The 12,566-nt window shown below is 35.6% G+C and overlaps 1 protein-coding gene across 1 annotated transcript in view; it reads left to right on the top strand.

Annotated features, from left to right (window-relative positions):
- Nucleotides 1–12,566, top strand: part of SYT1 (synaptotagmin 1) — a 208,539-nt gene that overhangs the window by 54,576 nt on the left and 141,397 nt on the right. The window contains exons 3-5 of the mRNA XM_007088741.3: nt 3,196–3,318; nt 7,282–7,449; nt 10,631–10,798. Coding sequence (XP_007088803.1) covers nt 3,196–3,318; nt 7,282–7,449; nt 10,631–10,798 — 459 coding nt within the window. The remainder of the gene's footprint in view (nt 1–3,195; nt 3,319–7,281; nt 7,450–10,630; nt 10,799–12,566) is intronic.

Here is a 12,566-nt window from a genome sequence, read left to right on the forward strand (position 1 = left end):
CGGTAGGTTTCCTCTGCTCTTTAGAAACCCCTAGTCAACGCTCGGATACATTTAGTGGCCTGGCCGCTGGGGCTCCACGGCTCAGGGTGTACCATTCTGACACACATCAAGAGGCTGAACTAAATTGATTTCTTTTTCTTAAGATAAAGGGTTCTCATTTCAACCATTCCTAACTGATTAAATACAACAGTATTAGAAAGCTCAAGTTTTTAACTGATGGGCATGGAAAGAAAATCCAGTCCCTTGTGCTACTTTTTAAGTGTGCCTTATCAAATCCAAATCTGAACAATTTAACTTAGAATAACTTCTCTTTCTAATGATTTGTAAATTAAGCACTTTTTGAATGTCGAAGCAAGCCAGAAGCATGTACACCAAATCTTTGAAATTTTAAATAAGATCTGATATTCCTAAGATACCTTTCACTACTGCAATTTAGCAAACCATCAAAACTGCTGGGTTTACAAGCTTTTTCCTCTGCATTTTGTTGGGGGTAGGGAGTGGAGGGGTATTGCTCTTGAGATATTATAATAGCTACTGATTTAATAAATCTGAGTTTAATGTGATGGTACAGAAGATGTCCTGCTTGAGCTCAGCCCTCAGGACAAGAATAGACTTAATCATTTCGGTGATGAACAGTGACACGGAGAAATTATCAAAAATTTAGCCCTATTTCATGCAGAATAATCGCAGAGATGGTCCTGCACCTTTTATTAGGGCAAAAACCACTTAGGAAGAAGGAGATTTAATATCTCCGCTATCTCAAATTGCACTCGGCTGAAACATGATATGTAAATTGTCAGTTCTGAAAGAGACTTTTGAGAAAGTATTTTAATCCATGAGTTTTTTGATAATCATAGAGTAACGTGTAGATTTTTCAGACAGAAATATGCATTAAATAGTTTGCTATTCTTTTTAAAAACTAAAAATCTTACAGGGAGGCAATTTACCTAAGCTGTCATTTTCTAGGCACATTGATTAGAGTGTTAAAGACTTAACATGCAGCCAAGGTTTTGAAAGGGCCTCAGTTCCTCTAATTAAACTCAGTAGTCTTTTCTGGTCACTTTGCTACTATGTCCCCTTTAATGACTTTTCCCCCACCCAAGTTGAAAGATTAAGTTTTTAAGTAATTACATTAATTGTTTCCTGCCTTTGACTCTCAGTAAGTACATCAACATTTTACCAGTCAGGAAAACATCTAAGTATGAACTTTCCAAATGAAATGATGTATGGCTAACCAGATTTGTGAAAGTTTCTACCCAGACATAATAACAGTAATATTCAATTTTCTCAACTCATTGTAGGCTCCTGAAAATTTTCCAGAAGCACAGAGTAGGGGAGGCACCTCTAACTACAGCTCAACTCTATATGATCCTCCCACCCAAATGAGTTCTACTGATATGATGCCACCACATCTCCACTTTTTTTTTTTTTTTTTTTTTTTTAGGATCGAATTGGAGTTAGTGAAAAGAGCCAAAATGGACAATCTTGTCAATTCAGTGCCTTTTTGAAGCAGAGAGCCTCTGTATAAGTGGATGAGTTAATAGTAAAGCTTTCTCTTAACAGAGAAGAAAGATCATACAATCTGGAAGGTGGGGAGAGGTTGGGTAATGGAGCTGTAGTTTGACGACTCATGCCTTTCTGAAATCTGGGTATGCTTCTGGAATTTGAGTTCTACGAGGATTCTCCGATCTAAATCGATAACAAGAGTTAAGATTCCTTTACCTTGTCATAGATATAAAGCAATCTATCACACACACACAGCAATGAAAATGCCATAACCAAACACTAGGGAAGAATATTTACTATATATATAGTAAATATATGTGTGTGTGTGGGTGGGTGGGTGTGTATGTATATACACACACACACACACACACACACACACACACATATATATATATGTGTGTGTATATATATACCCACCCACAGAAAAGTTGAAACCAGTACAATACAGAGTTTCTAGAAATTAGTAAGAGCAGAACAAAATGCTAGCAAATTTAGCGAAGGATATATACAAGTAGTCCCCAGAAGAAAAAATACAAACGGTTAAAGATTTTTAAAATTTTCAACCTCACTAGTAGTCAGGGAAATGTAATTTTATCACTTTTCAATTCTGAATAACTATGTGAAGTTTTTTAAATTATTTTTTTCTAATTCTGTAAGGCAAGAAGAATCCATATCCCTAAAAAAAAAAAAAAAAAAAAAAAAAAGTCCTAATATTTACCTCTATAACTTCTTTTTTTTCAGCACAACTATTGTGCTTAATGGGAAAATATACATTTTCAAAAGAGAGGAGCATCTGAATGTATTTTATCAAATAATGAGCTTTCTAGTATTTCAATTTACATTACACTTCAGTTTTAGGTTATCAAGAATATTCAGTTGGTCCAAACTGGGTTTTGAGAGTTCAGTACCATGATTTTTGTTCACTAATGCAAAATAAATGATTATACTGATTTCAGTTTGACAAAATGGCAAACATAACTGCTTTCATTTTTTTTAATATAAAACAGACCCATAAATCAATTTAATTCAGCCTAGCTTTCTGTGGAGCTGTTATAAAAATGAAATGGTAAACTGAAACCAGACATGGCATAGATTTTTCTCTAAACATGCATTTGCTGGTGGCATGTTATCTCCACTTTTTCCATAAGCATTAGAAACGTACATGTGAAACATAGGAAATTAAAAGTCTTGGAGAATCACTTACTCGGCTACCTTTCTCATAGGAAAAAAGGCAAGAAAAGGCCACGCATTTCATACAAGTACTCCACTGCATGTAACGATGATGTTTTACATGATGCTTCGATCTCTTTAAACTACATGAATGTGAAACCTGGCCTGGTTAATAGCATGTTTATCATACCTCTGAAAGAAGCAGTTTTATCAGAGCCAAACATGATACCAAGTTGACATTTTCTTTGCAACGACTTTACATTTTTTGCTTGCAATATACTGAGGGGCTTCTTCCATTGCTTCCATGTTGCTTGCTGGTTGGGGAAAAAAAAATTCCGTGCACAAGTGGAATTTTAAAAGTTATCTAAGCAGCAAATGTGAATGTGTGTCAGACAAACGGATTTCCAGCATCTTTGTGCTTTTGCTTCTAACAGCTTGGAAGTATAACCGCAGGCCCAGGTGAATATGGGTTTCCATGAATTCCCTTGAGCTCACATATAATCCATTCCCTACTCATAGGCTCTGAAGGATGATGATGCTGAAACCGGACTGACTGATGGGGAAGAAAAAGAAGAACCCAAAGAAGAGGAGAAATTGGGGAAACTTCAATATTCACTGGATTACGATTTCCAGAATAACCAGGTATGGGGTGGGGGGGGGGGAGGAAATGACTTCTAATTCCATTACATTTTCTGAAATTACCAAGTAGAAATTGAAGCAAGATACTTCCTAAAACATTTCGTTTGCTGCGAGGGGAAAATGCAATTATCAAAGCTATGGATGAAATCGAAGTACAGGCAGTCCCCTACTTGCTAATTTAACTTCTGGTAATTAGAATTCACAGTATTCAACCGATTACATCTGCTTATGGCACTTACAGCAGGCAAGCAGAATACAAATGAACTTGGGAGTAGTCAGTCTGATTCTGACAGCTCCCAGCCACAGTGTCACCTCCACTGGCCCCTCAGCCTGAGCTTGAACAATCTCTCCTAGAATGTATGGAATTTAGATCCAAACAGGGTGAGGAACTATTGAAATAAACCACCATTCAACCAAAGCTTTCAAACAAAATGTAGGGGTACCTGGGTGGCTCAGTCAGTTAAGCATCCAGCTCTCGATTCCAGCTCAGGTCATGATCTCACTCACAGTTGGGAGATCAAGCCCCACATTGGGCTCCATGCTGGGCGTGGAATCTGCTTACAATTCTCTCTCTCCCTCTACCCCACCCCCTCCTCTCTCAAAAAATAACAATAAAACAAAATGTAACTGTGTGATAAGGAATCCAAGATGAAAAACTAATTGCCTTCCATGAATTTCAAAGGCACAAATGCCTTATATAATATGATACCAGGTAAAATTCCTAGCATGCATAAGCTAACCGTTCTCGAAAAGTAGAAAGACCAGCAACTTCGTTTCTAGTGCCTGTGACTTCTGCCCAAAAATTGACAAGGAACTGAAGACAGTAATATAACAATCATGCCTGCTTCAATTTCTCAAAAAGCCACGAAGTGCCACCTAGATAAATGATAGTATTAAGTACCTTTTAGTAACCGTGTTATAGAGGTAGCTCAAAGATAAAGGTTAAAAATCCCTACATTTAAAAAAAAAAAAAAAAAACCTTCTAGGACACATGAAATTGACCATGTCTCTTTATCTTCTGAATTGTTAAATTCAAAAGCTAGATAAGAATTAGTGGAGTCAGCGGAATTAGAGATCAGGCTGTTAAGAATCTTCAGGACAGTGTCCACATCTGACAAGCAGAATTTTAACTGTCTCTGTTGTTTTGCTTCTCTCATCTTTTTAGAGGAAAAAAAAGTGATAATATAAATACATTTACTACTAACACAGCTTGTGTTATTTCCAGTTTCATGAGGAATGAATAAATAGAACAAATACCAATGCTCAATTTTGAGCACCGAAGTCCAAAGTCAGTAACACTATGAGAGCTCTACACAGTTGCAAGAATTCTAGGAATATTTATTTATATATTTATTTATTTATTTATTTTTAGAAATCGACAATTTAAATAATGTCTTCACTTTCCAAATTTCTAGAGAGTTCTTCATGAAGAATGTATTGATATGCTCTATCATACTAAAAACGTTTATTTGATCAGCTTCATTACAGCCATGGCTAGTCATTTCATAATACATTCTAGAAAGCTGCATTTTGGTTACAGATACAAGTTTATAGGTATGGATTTATACACATCTATAGGCATACTATAGTTAATAGTTAATTAAAATAGGGAATTTATAGTTAATTATAGTTAATTAAAATAGGGAATTTGTGGTCATGTTTATCCCAGCTACCAAAATTTGATCATCAGGAGTTGGTTGAGAGTAAAACTTCCTATTATTTACATATTCTGGCAAAGATGAAGGTCAATACATGTTATCTTAACATGTAACATTTTTTCCAGAAATTTAACCTTCCTTTATATGTGTATCCAGTATGTTTTAATACTTTATTCTACTTTCATATTACCCAGTAGAAATCTAGTGGTATCTCATCCTGGTTAGTCATAATTTTGAAACTTCTAAGTCAGCTTAAATTCTTTAAGTATCATTTTATAAAGTATTTTTAAGAAAATAGCATTTTTCTTACTCATATATAATGAGTGCTTTTATTGTTCCCTTTCTAGCAAACATCAAATTGTTAAAAAGGTATTTCATTCTGAGGTCTAGGAGAGTCTACCTGATGAAATATTTTTTAATTAGCATGCGTTGATTTTTTTTCCAAATGTTCTCAGCTAATCTAATTTATAAAATGAATCCTATGAGTCATGAAATATAGTGTGAGGAATTTTATATATTAAGCTATAATCAAATATACATGTTTGCTTACAAAAACTAAAACACAACTGTAAAGTACTCTAAATGAGAGGCTTTCATGGCAGAGAGAAATGTGATATTTATCTTCCAAGCAGAAGAGAGGGGGGTTGGAAGAAGTAACTCCACCCCTTGTCAACAAAATTTCCAAACTCTTTAGAATGTAAGTCACCTAGGTTTAAAGAGTTTAGGTTATAGGACAACTGCATTCCTTCCCAAAAGAAAATTCCTTTCAAAAAGTGAGGAGAAGGGGTACCTGAGTGGCTCAGTCAGTTAAGCATCTGACTCCTGATTTTGGCTCAAGTCATGATCTCACGGTTCGTAGGATTGAGCCCGGCATCGGGCTCTGTGCTGCCAGTGCAGAGCCTGCTTGAGATTCCATTTCCCTCTTTCTCTGTCCCTCCCTGGCTCACTTGCTCTCTAAATAAATAAACATCAAAATTTTTTTACAAAGTGAGGAGAAAGCAGAATCTTGCTTATTCACATTGCTATCTAAAGGCAAATTCCAAATACCAACTTGGCAAACCAAGAGACAAACCATTTGCTTTACTCATCATGTCTTTATAACCTGATGTCTATTTTAGCTGTTCTTTGACCATCTGTTTATGTTTTGCATATGTACAATCCAGCACTCTTATTGCTACTGTTGTATGATGCTGTCACAAATATATTGAGCACTAAAACGGAAACAACAATCATCCAGAGTATGGGTCCCAGTTAAAAACTGAGCCAACTAGCCAAAGTGTCCTTACCAACACAGTGGGTCAATTTTACGGAAAATGAATGTGACTTTTTTTTTTAAAGGAAGTGAATTGGCTAAAAAGTCAGACTCAAATTTTCAGGCCTGATGTGTAAAGCCATAATGTAATTGCATTTATGGACAAGGGTCTATTTTTGTTTTCCATGTGGGTCTAAACCAGTCTGTTGATACAAAATGTCTGATGACAACACCTCTAGAATCATCCGCTCACACCTTTTATTCTCTTTGCAAAAACATGAACAATGCCAGCTACACTCCCATTCATAGTAATACAAGAATTTATCACTGAAAAAAAGACATGGAGAAATCTCTGCATTTGAAAAAAAAATCAGAAACTTGGTCACTTAAAACATTAAAAATCATATCTGTAATCTTGCTTTCGTTTATGTGAAGCTGAGATTATATTCTTTGACTCCATGTCCTATATTTAAACAGAATAAATGATCATTTTACTGTAAATTAAAATAAAAAGTAGGCAGCATACAAATAAAGGTCAAATATGATAGAAACTTGCACGTCTTATTTTTCTCAAAATGCTACCCAATTTCTAAGAAATTTCTACTGCGCTGGTCTGAAGCTTTGAGTTTAGTATAAAAATTTCCTACTTCATAATTACAGACTTGTTATTGTTTAACAATTTATTTCCATTTACAAATCATGCCCTGGAAAAAAAATAATAATGCACAAGGGCTTTTAGCAACTGGAAAGTTATTTGATTGCAACCCTTTTGCAAATATGAATTCCATATTTAACTGTAATCAGCAACCTTTTAAAAGCCTCTTTTGTGTTTGAAACCAGGCTTCCCAGAGCCTGCATCTGTCATAATTGGGTTTCTGAAGTCTATATGGCTTGCTTCACTTGCCTTCTGGGTTTAGATTCATAAGAGAAATAAATAAAAGTTTATTAAAAGCAAAGAGGAAGAGGGAGAGAGATCACAATATGCAATATCGTGAACAATCTTTTCTAAAATGTCCACCAATGTTTGTGTTTGCTTTATTCTGTCTCTCTTTCCAGCTGCTGGTAGGGATTATCCAGGCTGCTGAGCTGCCTGCCTTAGACATGGGAGGCACGTCTGACCCCTATGTTAAAGTGTTTCTGCTGCCCGATAAAAAGAAGAAATTTGAGACAAAAGTCCACCGAAAGACCCTTAATCCTGTCTTCAACGAGCAATTTACTTTCAAGGTACTTTTTTTTGTACTTACTAATAACTTTTCCTCTGTGGTTTTAAGAACCATCTCATCCTGACACATACATAGAAATGCACATGACCACTTATTCAGAGGTTCAAGGATGAGTCTATTCAGAATATTTAAAATTCTTATCTTCATTCCAGTGAGGATTCTGCACTGTGTTTAGATTTGGTTAAAGTAGGATTCAGCGTGGCCATCTCAGAACAGAATACAGACTGGAGTATAATGGGGATGTCAATCACATCCAAAAAAAGGAAAATCAACATCAAGTGAGCCAATAGACTTGAACATTTCCCCCTCTCTTGAATAAAGACAAAAGAACAATGAAATTGTTATTTTCCTAAGTCTCTAAGTTCCCAAAATTAAGTTACAATCACAGAATAAAGTAAGCTGTGTTCCACTGTTTAAATGATACAAATAGGTTTTACCCTCATTGCAGAATTCTGTGTGTACAGGGGCAATCTAAGCACTTAAAGACCATTCTGAACCTATCACTAACAAGAATACAAACCTATTGTTTTTCTGCATTTCTAGCATTTGCCTTTAACTCTAGGCTCTTCCCTAGCGCTCTGAATCTTGCTGAGACACCTCAGTTGACAATAATAAAGAGAGATTCTGGCCATAAAATAACTGACAGGAAAACGTACCCTGCAGGCCTCAGGCATCTCTACATATACAGCTCTGTAGCTCATGTCTTAAAGTCACGCATAAAAGCACTTCTTTGGTAACTATCTTTAATATGTGAAAAAATTGTAAAATGCATTACTTAAAATAATACATTTCTGAGAAATGAAAGGTCTGTGAGTTTGCCAGCAGGTAGATTCAACATCACTCATCTATCAGCCAGCCTTAGCGATAGCATGTGCCTCATGCAAGCAAATACTATGGTGCGAAATAAAATGGATGCAACTAAGGGCAGGAGTCATTTTCTCAAGCCTTGTTTCCAGTTTTGTAAGAGAGCAATGTCTTTGTATTCACTCTGAAATTTCAGATTTTGTGACAAAAATCTCCAAAGTATTGTCAGTAATCTTATCTAAAACCTACACTTTTTCATACCCAGATAGTTCATTTAGAGTAGTAATAAAAAGATTCTGGAACTACTCAGCCTATGAGTAGCTCATCACTATGGTCAATATACCACAAAGCATAGAATGAAGATAAAACTAATAAAATATTGCAAGTGGTAATGACAATCATTCTGTTTGGCTATGTATTAATTTTCATTTAGGTCAGGAGTTACTGACCACAATTTAAGATTTCTTAAATTATTTGAAATACAATGGTGTCTGAGTTATCTGTGTATTATTTCAAAAAAGTGTATTTCTAACATTTTATTAGTAATTTCTGTGGCTTCAAAAGGTTTAATTACTGAAATTTTTAACTGCCTATAAAATTTCATCAGGTTCTATTTTATTTCAAGAATGCTGACAAAGCCAAAGTGTAATATATTTTGATACACTTAGAACTATGCTGTTGTTTCCAGAGAACTGGTTAATTTCTCCGGGAGACATTGTAGATTATGCATCTTGAAATGCCAACAGGCAAGATGATGGAAGAACCGAAGCATAATAGTTTAAAGAGAATAGGCTTTAAAACTAAGTTCAAATCCACTTCACATGAACGTGACATGCCCTGACCTAAATGCTTCTTTTCCTCCAAACTCCCACCTGAAGGAGTTACTAATCATTCAAATAATAAGTACGTAAGTGCCGACTGTACCTAACATGTATTCATTCAGCCTTCACTGCTCTGTGAAGTAGGTCTTAGTATTAACACTATTTGATAGGCGAAATGTGTGAGGTGTATTTGCTTGCTCCAGGCCCTTCAGCCGGAAAGTGGGAAAACCCAGGCCTGGGTCTGTCTGACCCCAAGCCTAGGTTTTTGGTTTTTTTTTTGTTATTTCAGTAGAATCACAAAAAAATCCAGAGTGATTTCAGAAATAAGACGAAATATTTACCCCTACTCTAAAATTCATCTCTTCCTTTGAAATTCAGCTGTTTTGCAGGGTTTTTTGTTTTCTTCTAAAATGGAAAAAGCATGGTTCCTCCATTTTAGTCAAAGTATTTTAATCAGATGCTAAATAGATGACAAATAAGTGAGAAAAAAACCAAACTTTTGATAAACTAAAATTTCCTATACGTATATGGTCAAATACGCTTCCTTCTCCTTCCCTTAATATGCAAAGCTCATTGAGAAATGTTTGATGGAGCTCAGACAACCATTTGTACTGACAAAAATTGATCAAACCTTCAATACAAGTCCAAACAATTTCTTAATTAGGCATTTCTACCCAGTTACTGAAGTGTAGCTTCCTTAGAATGCACTACTTCCCCTGAATATTAAAAATGTCACCAGTAAAAAATCCCAGCCCACAGCATCTGTCCCAGATATATCTGAACAGCTGGAGAACCCATCAGCTCTTGGCCTTTTGCCACCATTCATCCTAACAAGTGTCATACCTAAGAATGAACCTCAAGATCTTTATAATGCATCTCTGATATTCAGAACATCAATTTTCTAGTCAGTTCTTGTCTATCTGTAAATTGTTTTAGGGAGCAAGGCAACTTGTGAATTTCATTTAAATCCTTTCTGACTCCTAGCATATCTTTTTCATAAATCACTGCTCCATTAAATTGTAGCATCCAAACGGCTTGAAAGACTTAGTGGGACTTTGGAAGCAAGTTTTCCACCCTAAGTTATACTCTTACAATATAAATGATCATAACAATAACACAATATCCTACAAGTAAAACCTACATGGTCAAGTGCAATACATCTTAGTTTATTCTTGTATTAAACAAATTCCCACCGGAAGGAGGTACTAATCATTCAAACGATACATATTTAAGTGCCTACTGTGTGCCAACACTGCGAAATCTTAAAGTGTTTATAGCATGACTAATAGTCACCAATCAATATCAATAATACTAATTATTAGTCAATCAATAATACTAATAGCTTTTAGAACTTTAGGATAAAGCAATAACTGACTATGGTAAGTCCCTCATTTCTCCCAGTTTAAGCCTCAAGCAGTGATTCAAATGAATTCATTTTTAAAAGGCACCATTACCTCCCTGTTTTGCTTATCCAACATATATATTACAATTAAACACTATAAAAAGTAACATTTTAAATTTGTGACCAGATTTTTATCCTCATCTCTTTTTATTAAGGTGCCATACTCAGAACTGGGTGGCAAAACCTTGGTGATGGCTGTATATGATTTCGATCGTTTCTCCAAGCATGACATCATTGGGGAATTTAAAGTCCCCATGAACACAGTGGATTTCGGTCACATAACTGAGGAGTGGCGTGACCTGCAAAGTGCGGAGAAGGAAGAGGTAAGGAAAACATTAGCATTTCTAATCAGACAAGCTGTGCTCGCCAGTTGCTGTTGACATAATAACCTATTGAGAGATGCTCTCTACAAAGGATAACGTGGGCCTCCAGCTGCTGACAGCTGGTAAAATAGGGTTAAGGGATTGCATAACCTCATTACAAAGTATATTGGTCTTCTGGGTCTCATTTGAAAGAAAAGAGAAAGATTCGTGCACCATGTCTATAGATAATTCCCTGGACAGACACACATACTCACTATCTGTTTCTGAAAAGCTCCCAAAATGCCAGACACGTACACATCTACTTTTTTAAAAGGACAGTGAAAAATCATCTCATTCTTTGTATTTTTCTGCAATAATTTTGCATCTTCTACATAGGTTATGTAGCTATTGAACAGAAATAAAATAGCACTTTTCCCTTGATTATTTCTGCATAGCACAGACCGTTCATTGTTTCTTCTACAGATATCAGAGCATGATGGGTGGAACATCAAATATAATTCACAAAGGCTGATATTAAATCCATTTTTTAAATAAGTCACATTATTATAGTACTCTTCACATTGTTTTTTCCCCGGTTTTAATAGTTCAGCACAGGACTTTTCTGTGATTTAAAAGGAAGTTCAATATCTTTAGTGCATTTAAACTACATAATAATCAATTCTATTTGATTATGCTATGCCTGCCTGGCACTGGCGTTTTTCTGTGCAAATGTCTCAACAGGCCAATATCACAAAGGCAAACAACTCTAGCTTCTCTGAATTCCTAAGGCAGGTCAATTTCTAGCTATTTTTTGGATCCTGACAATCCCTTGGGTTTATAATCACTCATGGGATTGCCAACAGCCTCCATCATTCAGGATCCCTAGGCTTCTGTAAGGCGTGATCACTTTGGGGCCACCCAGGAGATCAAAAAGAGTGGCCCAAGTCTTCAACACATTCAATCAAGCCTATCACCTTGGAATCCTCACAGCCTATGGTTTTCTCTGACCAGTGAAACTTAGTGAAGTTTTAGAACAGATTTGTTGATTGTTGTTTTGAAATTGAATCTTACTAGTGCTCTAAATTTGTCTGTAAAAAAGGAATAAAAATTATCCGAGTTAAGCTCTCCTTTCCTTTTGGAAAGAATATACATAACTTAACCAAATGCGTTAGTCAAACTTAGACTCTTGGATACTGAAACAGATTTAGCCCCACCGTGGATACTCAAAACCCATCCGAGGATAATATTGAGTTTTTACATTTTGTTATTTTTGTAAGTAGTTCTTCTTTATGAGTGAATATCAATGTTAAATCCAACATCTGTCTGAAAATAATATGATCATGTTTCTAATTTTTTAACAAAGTAATGAGCTGTTTCATTGAATTTTTATGTTTTATTAAAATGTTTTCCTTTGTAAATTCCTTGCAACTGGGGTGCAAAGTGGGACCATGACAAATATTTATTAACTGAAAGGTTTTATTAGTTGACTGGTTAATCGTTAGCTTGTTAGTTGAGTATCAAAATATGACCCACTCATGCTTCACAATGGCTACCTGCCCAGAGTGCATGGTTCATACTTCTCACCTTCATCTGGTAACTATAAAGTGGTATGGGATTCATACCTCACTGGGTTTCTGAAAAGTTTGCAAGTATTTGTGCCTGAGTTAAGAAAATGTAAGCCATCAAGCACTTTTTCCTTTCTCAAAAATTCTTTGAATGTGGGCAGAGTTTGAATGTCAACAGTAAGCTGATAGGTTTGACTCTGGAATCTAAGAGTAGATAGACTGTC

Source organism: Panthera tigris, chromosome B4 (genome assembly GCF_018350195.1).
Source record: "Panthera tigris isolate Pti1 chromosome B4, P.tigris_Pti1_mat1.1, whole genome shotgun sequence".
Taxonomy (NCBI): Eukaryota; Metazoa; Chordata; class Mammalia; order Carnivora; family Felidae; genus Panthera; species Panthera tigris.